Source organism: Lithobates pipiens, unplaced genomic scaffold (assembly GCF_037356315.1).
Source record: "Lithobates pipiens isolate NorthernLeopardFrog02 unplaced genomic scaffold, aLitPip1_a1.2 Scaffold_115, whole genome shotgun sequence".
In the NCBI taxonomy this organism is placed as follows: Eukaryota; Metazoa; Chordata; class Amphibia; order Anura; family Ranidae; genus Lithobates; species Lithobates pipiens.
In genome coordinates, this window is record NW_027507702.1 from 1 (window position 1) to 20,339 (window position 20,339).

Here is a 20,339-nt window from a genome sequence, read left to right on the forward strand (position 1 = left end):
GGAGTGCGAATCCTGAGTCAGGTCACCATTTGTGTTTTATTGCTGGACCACAGGGACAGTTCCCAGCCCCCCACCTGTAGTGGCAGATTATTTGCCGGGGATTCCCAAGGACAGACGTGATCGGTGGGGGAGGGGTATCAGACATGGTCACCAATCTGAGTCAGGGAGCAGGAAAAACGAGACCTCTCCGCCCAGCCGACCACAACACACACCAGGAAGTCTGAGAATGTGAGATAACATGAGAAAGAGAAAAAAATAAAATACACACCACATATGTATGAGATACAATGTAATAATAATAATAATAATAATAATAATAATAATAATAATAATATGTAACAAATGAGATCCAATGTAATGACCTCGGCCAGTGCCAGGACGATGACTGTCAGCTCACTGGGCTACAAGGAACCACAAGTCCCAGGAGGATGTCGCTGGGAGTGTCCCGCCCAGACTCATGCAAACTACAAGTCCCAGCATGCACCAGATCACAGGGCATGCTGGAAGTTGCAGTCCTCCAGGCTGCACCTAGGAAGACGCCCTCCCTGCAGACTCAGAATCCCAACATATCGAGCAATGGTTGGCTAACCAAAGAGGAACTACAAGTCCCAGCATGTCCTGACAACCCCCAGATCACAGGGAATGCTGGGAGTGGTAGTCCCCTGGCTGGGTACACACTACCACTCCCCTTCCAAATCAAAGACAACCGTGGCTCCTAACACAAAGTGAAACTACAAGACCCAGCATGCCTTTGTTTCTCTCCATTTCCCATCTGATCAATGTTTATAAACAATGTTACTTAGTATCCCTCTATAAACATTATCCAGATGAGAGAGAGAGATACAAAGCAAAATTATTTATAAACTTTGTCCAGATGGAGCATATCATAGAGCATGCTGGGCGTTATAGTCCCCCATATACAAACACATCCCCCCCCTCCCCCTCTTGAGGTTACAGCACCATAAACAATGACTCATTACCCAAAGTGGAACTATAACACCCAGCATGCCATGCAGCCCCAGGATCTCATGGCATGCTGCGAGTTGTAGTACTGCCAGGCTTTGTACAGACACCCATCCCCCACCCTCAATACAATACCCCATGTCTCATTACCCAAAGAGGGACTACAAGTCCCAGCAAGACCCGGCAGCTCCTGATCACAGGGCACGCAAGGAGTCGTAGTCCTCCAGGGTTGCGTAAACCAATCCCATCCCCCGCACCACAGACAAGGTCTCTGCCCATAGGAGGACCTCAACCCCCATCATGTCCCCCACTCACAGGGTATACTGGGGCTTGTAGTCCCCCTCCCCTCCCCCAGCTCTCACCTTCCTGGTCTCCTCCCCTTCTGGGGCCCCTGTGGCCCCCAGACCAACACAAAGGGCCCAGAGCAGCAGCTGCACCTCCACTCTCATGTCTCCAACCAGCAAACTGCTTCCTCCTCTGGCATGTGACTACAAGTCAGCTGACTACAGCCATGGGGGGGAGGGGCATCTACACTTAAAGGGACACACCTCATTGTTTAAAACTCAAAACATTGTAACCGATTGAACTTTCCATAATTACTTGACTGTCCAGGGGGGGCCACAACGCCCGACGCCTGATTGGTCGCTATATATGAGCAATATTTACACACACACCTTACATATGTGTTTGTTTTTCTAAATACATTTATTTATTTTTTTATTTTATTTTATTTACAATTTTATAAAAAAAAATGTAACCAAATTCATTCGACGTTTATTTCCATGTCGCACGTTTGTGTGTCTGACATCGATGCGAACGTGGGTTCAATCGCAGAGAAAATGGTTTACAAACCTTCTTCAACAAATCCCATATTTTCTGTATTCCGAAAAAAGATCAAACCAAAAAAAAAACATTTCCAAACTTCTCGATGTTTTATTTTCTCCAATACAACCTCCAGAAAAATGACCCAAGAAAAAAAAAAAAACCTGATATTTAATTTTTTTGTCTTTGTTCTGTTGGGAACATTTCTCTTTACTTCCTGTCCAGTGACACCGCAAAAAATAAAGTGAGGAAAACCCCCTCTGACAGTTGTCACTAGAACAAGTGTCCCCATTGGAAGGTCTCCCCTCACTTCCTGTTCTGGTGACAACATTTTGGGTTTCCCCATCATTTCTGAACTCAGCACAGGGATAGTGGGAACCCCTCATAATGGGCACAGCGGGTGTACAGACCCGGGAACTCAGCACAGGGATGGTGGCAACCCCTCATAATGGGCACAGCGGGTGTACAGACCCGGGAACTCAGCACAGGGATCAGGGCCGTCTTTAATATTGATTGGACCCTGGGCAAACATTTTCTTAGGCCCCCCACCCCCCATGCAATTTCGCTTTCCACCGTCTCTGAGACATACAATAAATAGCAGTTAGACTTAAAATCAGTTTACTGTATCAGATGGTTACAGCATATCATTACTGCTTACTGACTGGTTGCTAGAGGTTACAGCACTCCTTACGGCTCACTGATTAATTGCTAGAGGTTACAGCACATTTCTGCTTGTTGATTGGCTGCTAGAGATTACTGTACAGTAATACTGCTCACTGGTGGCGATAGGTTACAGCACATCTTCTCCTCACTGCAGGGGGCATGATATACATATGAATGCTGCCTTTATTTACATATCAATGCCGTTAGCCTCAGCTATTTACATATGCATGTGACTGCTATTTACATATGAATGCCAGTATTTACATGTAAACACAAGTCTGCAGGTGAGTCATCTGTTCACAACAATAGGGCAGAGCTGGGCAGCATTAGTAGCAGCACAGGACTAAAACTTCAAGGGACAAGGGAATGTAAACTGGGATAGTTGGCAAGTATGAGGCAGCTGCTTTGGGCCCCACAACAATGACAGGGCCCTGGGCAGCTGCCCCTTTTGCCCTGCCTTAAAGACTGCCCTGACAGGGATGGTGAGAACCCCTCATAATGGGCACAGTGGGTGTACAGACCCGGGAACTCAGCACAGGGATGGTGAGAACCCCTCATAATGGGCACAGCGGGTGCACAGACCCGGGAACTCAGCACAGGGGTGGTGGGAACCCCTCATAATGGGCACAGCGGGTGTACAGACCCGGGAACTAAGCACAGGGATGGTGAGAACCCCTCATAATGGGCACAGGGGTGTACAGACCCGGGAACTCAGCACAGGGGTGGTGGGAACCCCTCATAATGGGCACAGCGGGTGTACAGATCCGGGAACTCAGCACAGGGATGGTGGGGACCCCTCGTAATGGGCACAGCGGGTGTACAGATCCGGGAACTCAGCACAGGGATAGTGAGAACCCCTCATAATGGGCACAGCGGGTGCACAGACCCGGGAACTCAGCACAGGGATAGTGAGAACCCCTCATAATGGGCACAGCGGGTGCACAGACCCGGGAACTCAGCACAGGGGTGGTGGGAACCCCTCATAATGGGCACAGCGGGTGTACAGATCCGGGAACTCAGCACAGGGATGGTGGGGACCCCTCGTAATGGGCACAGCGGGTGTACAGACCCGGGAACGCAGCACAGGGATGGTGAGAACTCTTCATAATGGACACAGCGGGTGTACAGACCCGGGAACTCAGCACAGGGATGGTGAGAACCCCTCATAATGGGCACAGCGGGTGCACAGACCCAGGAACTCAGCACAGGGGTGGTGGGAACCCCTCATAATGGGCACAGCGGGTGTACAGACCCGGGAACTCAGCACAGGGATGGTGAGAACCCCTCATAATGGGCACAGCGGGTGTACAGATCTGGGAACTCAGTACTGGGATGGTGGGAACCCCTCATAATGTGCACAGCGGGTGTACAGACCTGGGAACTCAGCACGGGGATGGTGGTCACCCCTCATAATGGGCACAGCGGGTGTACAGACCTGGGAACTCAGCACGGGGATGGTGGGAACCCCTCATAATGGGCACAGCAGGTGTACAGACCTGGGAGCTCAGCACAGGGATGGTGGGAACTCCTCATAATGGGCACAGCGGGTGTACAGACCTGGGAACTCAGCACAGGGATGGTGGGAACTCCTCATAATGGGCACAGCGGGTGTACAGACCTGGGAACTCAGCACGGGGATGGTGGGAACCCCTCATAATGGGCACAGCGGGTGTACAGACCTGGGAACTCAGCACGGGGATGGTGGGAACCCCTCATAATGGGCACAGCGGGTGTACAGACCTGGGAGCTCAGCACAGGGATGGTGGGAACTCCTCATAATGGGCACAGCGGGTGTACAGACCCGGGAACTCAGCACAGGGAGGGTGGGAACTCCTCATAATGGGCACATCAGGTGTACAGACCCGGGAACTCAGCACAGGGAGGGTGGGAACCCCTCATAATGGGCACAGCAGGTGTACAGACATTGGAAACTTAGCACAGGGATGGTGGGAACACTAAACACTGAAATATTAATTCTGGGTGGAGTGACCCCTAATACGATCATAAAACATTGTGATGGATAATTGCTGTAATATGGGAAATTTAATGACTTGTTATGATGGTCTCGGCCGCCCGGCTGTTTGTCAGTAAATCTTTGCACAGCGTGACACAAGGAGGCCTTTCTTCTGAAACTTGAACCGTTTCTTGCTCATCGGTTCCACTTCTTAGTAGAGCGGACATGTGATGTGACTGTGTGATCTCTGGATAAGATGTAATGGTCTTTATTATAGGACAACAAAACATAATATCCAAGAGACGAATTTGAAAAGCTGGTGAACCCTGGCACATTCGCCCATCCGGGTTCCCAGGCAAAGCTGTAAAAACAAGGGGCTCAAGTGTAGACCTCGTAGAGTTGAGGACCAGGTCTTTTTTTTTGGGTGGGCTGTCCTGTAGAACAATTGTAGGAAAATAGAGACTTTGGGGTGTTCGTGGCAAATTCGAAAAGCGGGAACACCCTGTACAAGTCTATGGGAGAAATCTAAAGTGCTAATTTTAAAGGCTAATTTGCAAGTTACTGTCCTAAAAAGTGTTTGGGGACCCGGGTCCTGCCCCAGGGGACATGGATCAATGCAAAAAAAAGTTTTAAAAACGGCCGTTTTTTCGGGAGCAGTGATTTTAATAATGATTAACCACTTGCTTACTGGGCACTTAAACCCCCCTCAGTCCCAGACCAATTTTCAGCTTTCAGCGCTGATGCACTTTGAGTGACAATTGCGCGGTCATACAACACTGTACCCAAATGAAATTTTTATCATTTTTTTCCCACAAATAGAGCTTTCTTTTGGTGGTATTTAGTCACAGCTCGGAGTTTTATTTTTTGCTAAACAAACAAAAAAAGATGCAAAAAAAAATCATGTTTTAATAGTTTGTTATAAAATTTTGCAAACGGGTCATTTTTCTCCTTCATTGAAGTGCGCTGATTAGGCGGCACTGATAGGCTGCATTGGTGGGCACTGATGGGCTGCATTGGTGGGCACTGATGGGCTGCATTGGTGGGCACTGATAGGCTGCACTGGTGGGCACTGATAGGCATAGTTAAGGCGGCACTAATAGGCACAGATAAGGCGGCACCGATGGGCACAGATAAGGCGGCACTGATGGGCAAAGATGGGCACAGATAAGATGGCACGGATGGGTGGCACGGATAAGTGGCACGGATGGGTGGCATGGATGGGCACTGATAGGTACCACAGATAGATGGGACTGATGGGCACTGATAGGTGGCACTGATAGGTGGCTCTGATAGGTGGCACTGCTGGGCACTGATGGGCGGCACTGCTGGGCACTGATGGGCGGCACTGCTGGGCACTGATGGGCGGCACTGGGGTGCAGCACCTGAGGCAGATTTTGGGTGGCACTGTGGGTGGCACTGCTGGGTGGCACTGTGGGGTGGCACTGTGGGCACTGCTGGGTGGCACTGTGGGCACTGCTGGGTGGCACTGTGGGCACTATGGGCACTGCTGGGTGGCACTGACAGGGGGGCACTTACTTTATTCAGGATGGCACTGCGGGTGGCAGGTGGGCACTGGCAGGGGGCAGGTGTCCTTTTATATTGCTGGCCGTGATCGGGACTGATGTCCCGAACACGGCCGCCGGCGATCGGCTTTTTTTTTTTCTCCTCGCGCTGTCAGCGCGAGGAGGAATACTAGCCGATTACCGGCTCCGTTTTATCACATGATCAGCTGTCATTGGCTGACAGCTGATCACGTGATAAGGGGTCGGGATCGACCCCTTACACGGATCGGTGATCAGGCGAGTCTCACGGACTCGCCGATCACAGAGCGCGCCGCGCGCGCCCCTCAGGGGGCGCGCAGGCCGCTCGTAACCGGGACTACGTCAATAGACGTAGTCCCGAAAATGTGGGTCCGCGCTATTGCCGTCATTTTGCAATAGCGCGGATCCCAAGTGGTTAAAGTGAAACAATAAAGTGTAATATTTCTTTAAATTTCGTACCTGGGGGGTGTCTATAGTATGCCTGTGAAGGGGCGCATGTTTCCTGTGCTTAGAACTGTCCCTGCACAAAGTGTCATTTCGCAAGGAAAAAAAGTCATTTAAAATCACAATGAATTGCCGGCTCCCCATAATACAGAGAACAGTCATTGAAAGTCATTGATAAAAAAAAAAAAAAGCTATGGTATGGATATTAAGGGGAACCCCGCTTCAAATTTAAAAGAAAAATGACGTGGGGTTCCCCCTAAATATCCATACTAGACCCGAAGGGTCTGGTATGGATTTTAAGGGGAACTCCACGCCAAATTAAAAAAAGAATGGCGCAGAGTTCCCCCTAAAAATCCATACCAGACCCTTTATCCGAGCACGCAACCTGGTAGGCCGCACGAAAAGAGGGGGGTGAAAAAGAGAGCGGCCCCCCCTTCTGAACCGTACCAGGCCACATGCCCTCAACATTGGGAGGATGTTTTGGGGGTCTGTGACCCCTCAAAGCACTTTGTCCCCATGTTGATGAGGACAAGGGCCTCATCCCCACAACCCTGGCCGGTGGTTGTGGGGGTCTGCGGGCGGGGGGGGCTTATCAGAATCTGGAAGCCCCCTTTAACGAGGGGACCCCCAGATCCCGCCCCCCCCCTGTTTGAAATGGTAAGGGGGTACAAAAGTACCCCTACCATTTCACAAAGAAAGTGTAAAAGAATGTTAAAAAAGACACACACACTGCTGAAAAAGTCCTTTATTAAAAATAAAAAAAAATTAAAAAAGATTCCAGCGGTGGTAATCCACTCTTGCTATCCAGCGACGGATGATCATCTCTCTGGGGTCCAGTGATGGCTGATCTGATCCAGCGATGGGGGACCTCTCCGTCCAGCGCAGCGCAGTCCATCCATCCTTCCTCTGTCTACACTGGCAGAGACACTACGGGATCCCGGCAGCCTGACATTTCTTATATGAGGAGGGCGGGACCACCCATCACCTGACCCCGTCTTCTGCAGTCTTCTGGGACCTGTCATGTGTCCTAGATGGCGTAGAGGTGGTGGATGAACTCCTGCTCAGATCGCCGCAGTGGTCTCGCTGGAAGTGGGAGCAGGTACCTATCAAAACAAGGTACTCACTCCCCCCCCCCCAAAAAAAACTGAAATGTCAAATAGTATAGAGGAGGCGGCAAACGAGTTGAACTTCCCATTTTGGGTGAAGTTCCGCTTTAACTTGTGGCACTGCAGCCACAAGAGGGCGGTTCAACCATATTTAAGGACAGGGCCAGAAAGTTGGTGGCCAACTTAAAATTGGGGCGTGTCCGGGGTTGGGCATAGGTGACTACTGTTCTTGGATGTGGAAAATGCTGCATTTGGGCACTAGATGGTGGTAAATATCATATTTCTTACGATGGCTCCATCTAGTGGCCAAATGTGTTCATTATTTTAAATCAATGACAAACATTCGATCAGCACAGGAAATAGCCCAGCTAATACTGCGGGGGGGGGGGGGGGGCTTCTACGCAAATGTTTTAGAAAATATACCCCTATGGCTGCTCTGTGCACCCCTTTTTTATATTGAGGGGTTTGGCTTATTCAAAAGCCCCCCTTATTGGCCTTTCTAAGCCTTCTGGCCATAGTTCAAAGGTCATGTGTTAATTTTTTTTTTTAAACATTCTCCTGGGCGGAGGACCACAGTTCCTGAACTGGCATGGTAGCAGCTAACCTACCCCTCGTCCCTGCTGGTCAGATCAGGTAAGTCACTGGCTTCCATTATTTGGCTAATAGACTATTATTCTGCGATGAACAAGAGGAAAAATCAGGGCGTTTATTATTAATAGTGATGACCTCGTTATATAACCTGGAGGGGGGGTGAGAGGTATGTTGGGTCAGGAGGATCCTCGTCATCTTGTTACACTTTAGTTCTGCTCAGGAGCGATTTCCAACTAGAAAGAACTCTAATCACAAGTTCCGGGACTACAATCAGAGCCTGTGTGGTGCAGCCTGGAAACCCCCAATTAGGACTATGTAAGCGTCCGGAGCGAAAAGTCTGCGATTTATCCCATCGGACGCAGAGAGAGGCGCTTTCCCACACCGCCAGGTAAGAGAGACTGCCGTCTACTGCAGATTATTCCATCACTGACCCCCCCCCCCCCCCCAGAGATCTGCAGAACATCACTCCATCCCATCCCCCTCCTGACAGATCCATATTGATATATTCTGAAGATTATCCCACCACTGATCCCTCTAGAGATCTGCAGAACATCGCTCCATCCCCTCCCCCTCCTGACAGATCCATATTAATACATTCTGCAGATTATTCCATCACTGACCCCTCTAGAGATCTGCAGAACATCGCTCCCTCCCCTCCCCCTCCTGACAGATCCATATTGATATATTCTGCAGATTGTTCCATTACTGACCTCTCTAGAGATCTGCAGAACATCGCTCCATCCCCTCCCCCTCCTGACAGATCCATATTGATGTATTCTGCAGATTATTCCATCACTGACCTCTCTAGAGATCTGCAGAACATCACTCCCTCCCATCACCCTCCTGACAGATCCATATTGATATATTCTGCAGATTATCCCATCACTGACCCCTCTAGAGATCTGCAGAACATCGCTCCCTCCCATCCCCCTCCTGACAGATCCATATTGAGATATTCTGCAGATAATTCTATGACTGACCATTTGCCTGTCAGTGACCGTATCACTGATCATATATTGATCATTTATTTATACAGAGGAAGACATTTACAGAAAGGCAATGGCAGAGAGGGGCCAAGTGGATGAAAATCAGAATGTAAGTTATCTAGATCTATCTTTGTATACATTGTATCTATCTGTCTATCTATCTATCTATCTATCTATCTATCTATCTATCTATCTATCTATCTATCTATCTATCTATCTATCTATCTATCTGTCTGTCTATCTATCTATCTATCTATCTATCTATCTCTCCGTATCTATCTAATTATCTCTCTCTAATCTCTCATAGGCACATGTCAGTATCTTCCATCGGTTGGCCAGCTTCCCTCTCGTTCAGTCGGCCTATCAGATTGCTTCGTTTGCATACCGCGATGTGAAGGCCGTAAACCCGGCGGTGGGATATTTCTGCGAGGTGTCGGAACGAGGGGTGAAAGTGGCCAGTGACTTGGCTACGTTCGGGGTCGCTCCGCTCCTAAAAGTGATGGAACCTCAGAGTAAGTAATGACAATGAACGTGCGCTCCGATCTGATTGGACAATCCCTGTACAATCTCCTTTATCACCCCCCCCCCAACTTTTTTGAGATGGGAATGAGGGACACCTATCAGCAAAAGTATGCAGGCATAGGACACACCCCCTTGCCACACCCCCTTAAAGGAGAATTTTACAAAAAAAACTGATTGGTTAAACCCACAAGTGCTTTTTTTTTTTTTTTCCACTACTATTCCTTTATATTGGCTTTTGGAATTTACAAATGCAGCAATTTAGAAATCAGATGAAAGGTTTAGCGCTGGGAAACACTTTCTTATAGATAAAAAATGCATTTTATATACAATTATATAGAACAGACCAAAATCAGGGACAAATGAGGAGGAATGGGGGACGGCGGGACATTGATCCAAACAGGGACAGTCCCTCCAAATCCGGGACAGTTGAGAGCTGTGCCTTTATAATTACCAGAACTAACTATGTATTGTGACAATCTGCTGAGACAATTGAATTTGCACCCGATCGGGCCAGAACTTCCACTGCAGAGCTGTTCTCAGATCTGAAGGAGATTCTGCAATCAGATTGTAAGCTGTGTGAGCAGAATATTTCCCTAGCAATCCACAGACACAATATATGAAAATATCTTTTCCTCTCACTCATACCAGACCCCTCCAGCCATGGGAATCCACAGAACTTTTTTCAGGGGGGCATCATTTTTGACAATGTCATTATCACATTATCATGGTCAGAGACTGCAGACGTAGTACAGTCCCTAGCATAAGTAATGGATGATGGCCAACTGACCCTTTTACCAGACCCACGAAACTACAGTAGTGATCCATTTGGCTGGACGATCGCTCACTCTGGGTTCCCCAGGGGTAACTCTGGTTGGTAGTGTAGCATGTCTGTACCCTGGTAGTGGCTCAGTCTTTCTCTGGTGACACTGGGCAGCGTGGCTCTCTCTGGTGGCGATGGGCAGCATGGCTCTCTTTCTGGTGGCGCTAGGCACCGTGGCTCTCTCTCTGGTGGCGCTAGGCAGCGTGGCTCTCTCTCTGGTGGCGCTGGGAATCGTGGCTCTCTCTGGTGTCGCTGGGCAGCGTGGCTCTCTTTCTGGTGGTGCTAGGCAGCATGGCTCTCTCTCTGGTGGCGCTGGGCCGGCGTGGCTCTCTCTCTGGTGCTGGGCAGTGTGGCTCTCTCTGGTGTCGCTGGGCAGCGTGGTTCTCTTTCTGGTGGTGCTAGGCAACATGGCTCTCTCTCTGGTGGCGCTGGGCAACGTGTCTCTCTCTCTGGTGCTAGGCAGCGTGGTTCTCTCTGGTGTCGCTGGGCAGCGTGGCTCTCTTTCTGGTGGTGCTAGGCAACATGGCTCTCTCTCTGGTGGCACTGGGCAGTGTGGCTCTCTCTCTGATGCTAGGCAGCGTGGCTCTCTCTGGTGTCGCTGGGCAGCGTGGCTCTCTTTCTGGTGGTGCTAGGCAACATGGCTCTCTCTCTGGTGGCGCTGGGCAGTGTGGCTCTCTCTCTGGTGCTAGGCAGCGTGGCTCTCTCTGGTGTCGCTGGGCAGCGTGGCTCTCTTTCTGGTGCTAGGCAGCGTGGCTCTCTCTGGTGTCGCTGGGCAGCGTGGCTCTCTTTCTGGTGGTGTTGGGCAGTGTGGCTCTCTCTCTCTGGTGACACTGGGCATTGTGGCTCTCTCTGGTGGCGCTGGGCAGCATGGCTCTCTCTCTCTGGCTTATGCCCAGCACACTCCTCATTCTTTGTCCTGTAGCACTCTCTCCACAAGCTTTTTTCCAGGCTGCAGTCTCTCAATCTCTCCCTTGATCGAGCTGTTGCCTCCTCCCTGTGGAAAATGGGTCCGCCAATCTTTGGGACTACATGTCCCATGATGCTTTCCTCTCCTAGTCTCCTTTGATTGGCCCTCAGTCATACATCACAATACATTGCTGTATATAGGGCTATATACACATCACAATACATTGCTGTAAAAAGAGCTATAAATATATATACACATCACAATACATTGCTGTATATAGATCTGTCATCACAGTGCATGTACACAACGAACACCAGGGGGCGACATTAACACCGGTGTGAATGGGTCTTTACATTTCATATTTGCTAATTCAGAACTATTTACTACATCCTTCCTCTTAAGTGTACCATTCAGTGACTTGCTTATTAGGATGGAAAGGAAAGGAAAAAAAAAAGGGGTAAAGAAGAAATCAAAGAAAAGGAAAGAAAAAAGGAAAGAAAAGGAAGGAAGGAAGGAAGGACTGAAAGACAGAAATAAAGAAAGAAATAGAAATAAAGAAAGAAATATAGAAAGAAAAGGTAAGAGAAATAAAAGAAAGAGGTAGAAAGAAGAAATGAAAGAAGAAAGAAAAAGGAAAGAATAGGAAGGAAAAGGAAACATTCCAATCACAAAATCCTTCGGATTTATTCCGACGGATTTTGGCCGTAACTTGTCTTGCATACACACGGTCGCACAAAGTTTTCGGAAAATCCGATCATTCGGAACGAGGTGATGTAGAACACGTACGTCGGGACTATAAACGGGCCAGTAGCACATCGCTTTCGTCTCTTAGTTTATTCTGAGCATGTCTGGCACTTTGTCCGTCAGAATTGTCTACCCACGATCGGAATTTATGCGATCTGCATTTGTTGTCGGAAAATTTTAGATCCTGCTCATAAACTTTGTGCGTCGGAAAATCCGACGGAAAAAGTCAGCTGGAGCCCACACACGATTGGATTTTCTGACAACATGATCCGATCAGACTTTTTCCGTCTGAATTTCTGATCGTGTGTATGGGGCATTAGAAGGAAGAAAGGAAAGAAAGAATAAGAAGGAATGAAGAAAGAAAGAAAGAAAGAGAGAAAGAAAGAAAGAGAGAAAGAAAGAAAGAATGAAGGAACAGCCAAAAGAAAAAAAATAAATAAAGAAAAGGAAAGAAAGAAAGAGGTAGAAAGAAGAAACTAAAGAGGGAAGAAAAGGAAAGGAAAGATTAAGAAGGAAGAAAGGAAAGAAAGAATAAGAAGGAAGAAAGAATAAGAAGGTAAGTATAAAAGGGAAGAAAGAAAGAAAGAGAAAAGAAAGGAAGGAAGGACTGAAAGAAAGAAATAAAGAAAGAAAAGGTAAGAAAGGGAAAGAAAAAAAAGAAAGAGGTAGAAAGAAGAAATTAAAGGGGAAAGGAAAGGAAATAATAGGAAGGGAGGAAGGAAAGAAAGAATAGGAAGGAAGAAAGAAGAACTGAAATAAAGAAAGGAAAGAAAGAACGAGGTAGAAAGAAGAAACGAAAGAGGAAAGAAAAGCAAAGGAAAGAATAAGAAGATAGGAAGGAAAAAAGAAAGGAAATAAAAAGAAGGAAGGAAAGAAAGAATAGGAAGGGAGAAAGAAGGACGGAAAGACAAAAAAAAAGGTAGAAAGAAGAAAGGAACGAGGAGAGAAAAGCAAAGGGAAGAATAAGAAGAAAGGAAGGAATGAAAGAATAAAAGGGAAAGAACAAGAAAGAAAGAAAGAAAGAAAGAAAGAAAGAAAAGAAGGAAATAGGTAGAAAGAAGAAATGAAAGAGGACAGAAAAGGATAGAATAAGAAGGAAGGGGGGAAGAAAGGAAAGAATAAGAAAGAATGAAGGAAGGAAGGAAATAATAAGAAGGAAGGAAGGAAAGAAAGGAAAGAATAAGAAGGAAGGAAGGAAAGAATAAGAAGGAAGGACGAAAGGAAAGAATAAGAAGGAAGGAAGGAAGAAAGGAAAGAATAATAAGGAATGAAGGAAGAAAGGAAAGAATAAGAAGGAAGGAAGGAAGGAAGGAAATAAGGAAGGAAGGAAAAAATAAGAAGAAAGGAAGGAAAGAATAAGAAGGAATGAAGAAAGGAGGTAGAAAGAAGAAATGAAAGAGGAAAGAAAAGGAAAGGAATGAGTAAGATGGAAGGAAGAGAAGGAAAGAAAGAAAGAAAAGGTAGAAAGAAGAAATGAGAGAGGAAAGGAAAGAATAAGAAGGAAGGACGAAAGGAAAGAATAAGAAGGAAGGAAGGAAGGAAGGAAAGAAGGAAGGAAGGAAAAAAGGAAAGAATAAGAAAGAAGGAAGGAAGAAAGGAAAGAATAAGAAGGAAGGAAGAAAGGAAAGAATAAGAAGGAAGGAAGAAAGGAAAGAATAATAAGGAATGAAGGAAAAAAGGAAAGAATAAGAAGGAAGGAAGGAAAGAATAAGAAAGAAGGAAGGAAGGAAGGAAAGAATAAAAAGGAATGAAGTAAGAAAGGAAAGGATAAGAAGGAAGGAAGAAAGGAAAGAATAAGAAGGAAGGAAGAAAGGAAAGAATAATAAGGAATGAAGGAAGAAAGGAAAGAATAAGAAGGAAGGAAGGAAAGAATAAGAAAGAAGGAAGGAAGGAAAGAATAAAAAGGAATGAAGTAAGAAAGGAAAGGATAAGAAGGAAGGAAAGAATAAGAAGGAAGGAAGGAATAAGAAGGAATGAAGGAAGAAAGGAAAGAATAAGAAGGAATGAATAAATGAGGTAGAAAGAAGAAATGAAAGAGGAAAGAAAAGGAAAGTAACGAATAAGATGGAAGAATGAGAAGGAAAGAAAGAAAGAAAAGGTATAAAGAGGAAATGAAGGAGGAAAGGAAAGAATAAGAAGGATGGAAGAAGGTATTTGATCAGATATATGTGTACGTATATTTAGTTCTCTGTTGTTGATAATAATCAGGTCGGATATGATTCAGTGTGATGGAAATAATAATGATGTATAAACATTTCTCACACCAAATATAACATTTTAATGTTTTCTTAGAACATAATACAATACAATGTAATAGAATAGAAGATAATATAATACCTGTGATAAAAGCCCTCCTGGGAGAAGGTGTATACACAGGGTGACACATGTATCTGATGGGGTCGTGCTGGTGAAATGAGAAGCGGTCGTGTCTCCACCTAGACTTGGTAGGTGGGTGGAGTGGGTGGAGTGAGCCTTTTATATAACCAGAAAAGTAGGTCAATATGGGACAGCAAAACCACTTTGCGGGACTAGAACTTGCCATGGGCAATCAGCCTGTTACCGAACCTTCTGACTCATTTTTTTTACCAACCTGAGTGGGAATTTGGAAAGCTGCAGGAGTTCTGGTACCAGCTGTAACCAGACAGAGGCACATGCCATGGCCCGTGACCGCTGTACCCTTTGGTGCCCTGCTTGCAGACGGGGAAGTGGCTGCGGACATTCCCCCCCCCCTCCCCTCGGGCCCACACTATCTGGTCTTGTATCTGGTGCCAGGGGCCGGCTGTGCCGGGGCACATGACAAGCTTGCCAGGGCTACCTCTGGCATTGCCATGTGAACGAGGAGAGGAGGCACCGCTGCGATGCAAATCGGCCTCACTCCCGACCCAGCGGGCGTTGAGGAGAGATTCAGAGACATCCAAATTGTTCCCTTTATTCTAAACGCACAGTAATTGTCTGAGCCCCTCAGGAGGTCAGGCTCTGCTAATCGTGCCTATTATTTCACTGCGGTGCATCGGGACAGGATTTCCATGTAACCCTTTCTCTGCCCCAACCCCCGAGCCCACAGAAAAGACACACATTAATGCAGCTCTGTATTTAATAATACGCCATTACATTTATTTGTATTTTTTTAAAATAAAAACAGTGTAAGTACCTGACCATGACCTGCAGTCCTTGTACAGCAGAGCTGAGGTTGGTGGAGACAGAAGCAGCACAAGGAGCCAATCAATTGTGCAGCAATGCAATCAGCATATTGATAGGAGAAGAGAGCAGAAAGATGAGCACATCAGTCTGCTGCTTCCTGTCCAATCACAGGCTGAGGAAGGGACAAGGCCTGTAACTGTATCAGAGAAAAATCACGAATCCTCCCCTGCCGGGCAGAGCTGTGTTGTGTAGCAGAGCTGTGTAAATCCCAGGACTGGATGGACATAATAAAATCTTTTTAACCACTTCCCGCCCGCTGGCCGTCATATGACGTCTTTGAATTTGTGCGGGGATATCTGAATGATCGGTGCAGATACAGGCATCATTCAGATATCGGCTTTTTCAGCCGGCGATTCCCTACACCATAAGAACGATCATAGCGGCTGTTCCACCGCTTGATCATTTTTACGGGCGGCGAGAGGGGATGTCCCCCCTTCTCCCGCCGCCCTCCGGTGCTTCTACCGACTCACAGGCTTCCATCCGTGAGTCGAGGAGAACGGATCCGCCGGCCCCCGGGTGTTTACCATAGAGATTTCCGGTGGACCAGATGGTCGCCGGAGTCTCTATGATCGTTCCGAGGCCGGGCACGATGTTATGACGTCATGCCCGGCCTCTGCATTCAAACAAACGGCGCCGCCTCGGCTGGGAAGCCGTGATCGTTTTATTTATTTATTTTTTAATTTCAGGCTTCCCAGCCTAGAGGTGAGATGTGGGGTCTTATTGATCCCATATCACTGTAAAGAGGACCTGTCATGCCATATTTCTATTACAAGGGATGTTTACATTCTCTATAATAGGAATAAAAGTGATCAAAAAAAAATTTACATTTTTTTTAAGTGTCAAACTAAAAAAAATATAAAAAATAAAATTAACAATAATTTTTTTTAAAGCGCCCCTATCCCCGCGTGCTCGCACGTAGAAATAAACGCATACGTAAGTCCCGCCCACATATAAAAACGGTGGTAAAACTACACATGTGAGGTATTGCCGTGAATGTTAGAGCGAGAGCAATAATTCTAGCCCCAGACCTCCTCTGTAACTCAAAAGATGTAACCAGTAAAAAAAAAAATGAATGCGTCACCTATGGGGATTTTTAAGTAGCAACGTTTGGCGCCATTCCACGTGCGCGTGCAATTTTGAAGTGTGACATGTTAGGTATCTATTTACTCGGCGTAACTTCATCTTTCACACCATGCAAAAAAAATTGGGCTAACTTTACTGTTTTGTTCTTTTTTAAAGCACAAAACTGTTTTTTCCCCCTCAAAAAAGCGTTCAAAAATTGCTGTGCAAATTCCGTGCAAAATAAAAAGTTGTAACGACCGACATTGTATTCTCTAGTGTCTTTGCTAAAAAAAACATATATAATGTTTGGGGGTTCTATGTAATTTTCTAGCAAAAAAAAATATGATTTTTTTACATGTAGGAGAGAAATGTCAGAATTGGACAAAGGGTTAAATGCGAAAAAATAAAAACGAGAGCGTATTTCCTGTGAGCGTGTATTCTGAATTATCATGTTGGTGTTCATCTTAAAGTCATTTTTTTTTAAATATGACTTGATGGGGTTGATTTACTAAAAACTGGAGAGTGCAAAATCTGGTGCAGCTGTGCGTGGTAGCCAATCAGCTTCTAACTCCATCTTCTTTAGCCAAGTTTAGACAATAAAATCTGGAAGCTGATTGGTTTCTTTGCAGAGCTGCAGCAGATTTAGTAAATCGACTCCAATGTGTTTGTATTTGTACGTGTGTCTATCATTTTCATTATGTCACTTGTGTAGATTTGTAGATTTGCCACTAGAGGGTGCAAACACTCACTTGGCACCTCACACTTTTTATCTTAAAAAAAAAGAAGCCATTCTTGACCTCCAGTGCGTGTCTTTGCCTAGGCCAGTGTATCTCAAATCCAGTCCTCAGGCCCCCCCAACAGGTCATGTTTTCAGGATTTCCCTCAGATGAAACAGCTGTGGTAATTGCTAAGGCAGTGAAACTGATCAAATCACCTGTGAAAAATAATGGAAAACCTGAAAACATGACCTGTTGGGGGGGGCCTGAGGACTGGATTTGAGAAACACTGGCCTAGGCTGAGATGATGTCATCAGTCTGCCGCAGGCAGGAGGAGGCATTTCCTCAGTTTCTTCCCCTTAGTGATCAGACTGCAGCATTGTAACTTTGTAGCAAGTCGCAAGGTGAGAAGCTGCAGCAGGGGGCTGATCTGTGTCAGACATATATATAGAGATATAGATATAGATAGATATATATATATAGCTATCGATATATATATATATATATATATATATATATATATATATATATATATATAGATATATATAGATAGATAGATAGATAGATAGATAGATAGATAGATATATAGATGATATATCTATCTTTCTATCTATCTCTATATCTATCTATCTATCTATCTATCTATCTATCTATATACAGTATCTATATCTATCTATCTAGATAGATAGATATAGAGATATATAGATGATATATCTATATACAGTATCTATATCTATCTATCTAGATAGATAGATATAGAGATATATAGATGATATATCTATATACAGTATCTATATCTATCTATCTAGATAGATAGATAGATAGATAGATAGATAGATAGATAGATAGATAGATAGATAGATAGATAGATAGATATATCATCTATATATATATATATATATATATATATATATATATATATATATATATAGATATATCATATATATATCTCTATATCTATCTGTTTATCTATCTATCTATCTATCTATATTTAATCTCTATCCCTCTCTGTCTGTCTCTCTCTCTCCCTCTCCCTCTCCCTCTCTCTCTCTCTCTCTCTCTCTCTCTCTATATATATATATATATATATATATATATATATATATATATATATATATATATATATATATATATAGATATATCATCTATATATCTCTATATCTATCTATCTTTAATCTCTATCCCTCTCTGTCTGTCTTTCTCTCTCTCTCTCTCTCTCTCTCTCTCTCTCTCTATATATATATATATATATATATAAAACTGTATATACAGTATATATCTTCCATTCCTAGTACATGCACATTGATACACCAGATCTATACAGGGTTGCGGGCCGGTGTCATGTCTGTCTCTAATTTTTCTAAATGCAGTCACGGCGATCAATAACGTCGCTCTTCAATTGGTGGACGGATTAGAGAACAAACTCCCTGTACTGGACCAGCCAGCAGATGAGGTGACCTTCCATTTATTATTATTATTATTATTATTATTTTTTTTAGATACATTATTAAGCTTCCCACTAGCCAGGATCCAGAGGATAGAGATGAATCTGTGTATATTTATATAACCCTGACATATACCATAGTGCTGTACAGAGTACATGGCAAGGCAACCTTCTTATATAAAGCCATGCTGTCATATAATTGCAGCCATTAGATGTCGCTATTGCTGTGCAAAAAAAAAAAAAAAACACTGATGAGCAACTCAAAATCATTTCTCTAACAGGCTGATAAAATGATTTCACCATTTTTTTTATTTATTTTTATCAGAATTATAATTTGTAACCTATTTGTAAAGCCACTCTGGACAATAAAAGTAGTGTGTGACTGTAGGGGGACATATGAGTGTAAACTCCTCTGGTACAGAGACTCAGTGATCTCTGTACAGCACCTCGGTATATGCCAGAGCTATATAAATGTATAATAATAATAGTGTGTGACTGTGGGGGTGGGGACATTAGAGTGTGAGCTCCTCTGGTGCAGACAATAATGCGACTGGCTCAGTGTTCTCCATATATGTCAGAGCTATATAAATGTATAATAACATTAGTGTTTGACTGTGGGGGGACATTAGATTGTAAGCTCCTCTGCCTCTGGCACAGAGATTAATGTGACTGGCTCAGTGATCTCTGTACAACACTACCATATATGTCAGAGCTATTTAAATGTATAATAATAGTGTGTGGCTGTGGGAGGGACACTAGAGTGTAAGCTCCTCTGGTACAGAGACTGATGTGACTGGCTCAGTGTTCTCTGTACAGCACTGCGGTATATGTCAGAGCTATATAATTGTATAATAATAATAGTGTTTGACTGTGGGGGGAGGGGGGCATTAGAATGTACGCTCCTCTGGTACAGAGACTGATGTGGTTGTCTCAGTGTTCTCTGTACAACACTACAGTATATGTCAGAGCTATTTAAATTTATAATAATAGTGTGTGATGTGGGGGGGGGGGGCATTAGAGTGTAAGCTCCTCTGGTGCAGACAATAATGTGACTGGCTCAGTGTTCTCCATATATGTCAGAGTTTTATATAAATGTATAATAACATTATTGTTTGAGTGTGGGGGGGGGGGGGACATTAGATTGTAAGCTCCTATGGTGCAGAGACTGATATGAATAGGTTGGACCTCACATTAAATGATTTGGTAAGTCCAAGAGAGATTTTTGTACAATCACATTGTGACATGTGCCGTGGCCATCTCCTGCTCCACCAATAAAGTGATTGTTCCCTCTCACAGGTGGTGTCAGAAATTCGGGAGAACGTGGTGAGTGGGGTCAGGAGGGTCGGGGCCCGGGCCCTGGAAAGAGTGCAAAAGGTGGTGGACAGAACTCGGGCAGTGGCCAGGGAATCCTACGAGGTCCTCTCTATAACCACCACTTTCCTGGCGACGTTGGAGGTCCAGGACATGGTGAAAGTTGCAACTTATTTCGTTTTGACCCAAGCAGAGGAGCTGGTGGATCGCTACCTACCTGAGGAATCAGACGGTGAGACAATGTTCATCATCAAGGGGTGGGCAGAAGGGACAGGCAGCCCTGGGCGCAGAATGTATCGTAGGGATGAGGAGAGCCACAAGCTATTTCTACTATAAGGCTGACAGGAGTAGTGACAGCAGATCAATACTTCTGTCAGCCCAGCGCTGAAAGTGCCAAGGAAAGGAGGAGAGAGCCGGGAAGAGGTGTGGACTGTGCTCTCTCTCTCTCCCCAGGCCATGCCACCCTTCGGGGATTGAGTAGCAGGATCTCAAACCTCCAACAATCACCAAGTAGCCTGCAATCGGGGCTGGGACAGGGGGGG

At 45.3% G+C, this 20,339-nt stretch overlaps 1 protein-coding gene across 1 annotated transcript; it reads left to right on the plus strand.

Moving 5' to 3' along the window:
• The first annotated feature begins 8,314 nt into the window (after nucleotides 1-8,314).
• On the plus strand, nucleotides 8,315-20,133 carry LOC143973654 (perilipin-3-like). The gene is made up of 5 exons (XM_077474515.1): nucleotides 8,315-8,472; nucleotides 9,121-9,179; nucleotides 9,378-9,582; nucleotides 18,413-18,495; nucleotides 19,783-20,133. Exons 2-5 carry the CDS (start codon nucleotides 9,144-9,146, stop codon nucleotides 20,131-20,133), a joined length of 675 nt encoding a protein of 224 aa, XP_077330641.1. The 5' UTR covers nucleotides 8,315-8,472; nucleotides 9,121-9,143.
• Nucleotides 20,134-20,339: the final 206 nt, after the last annotated feature.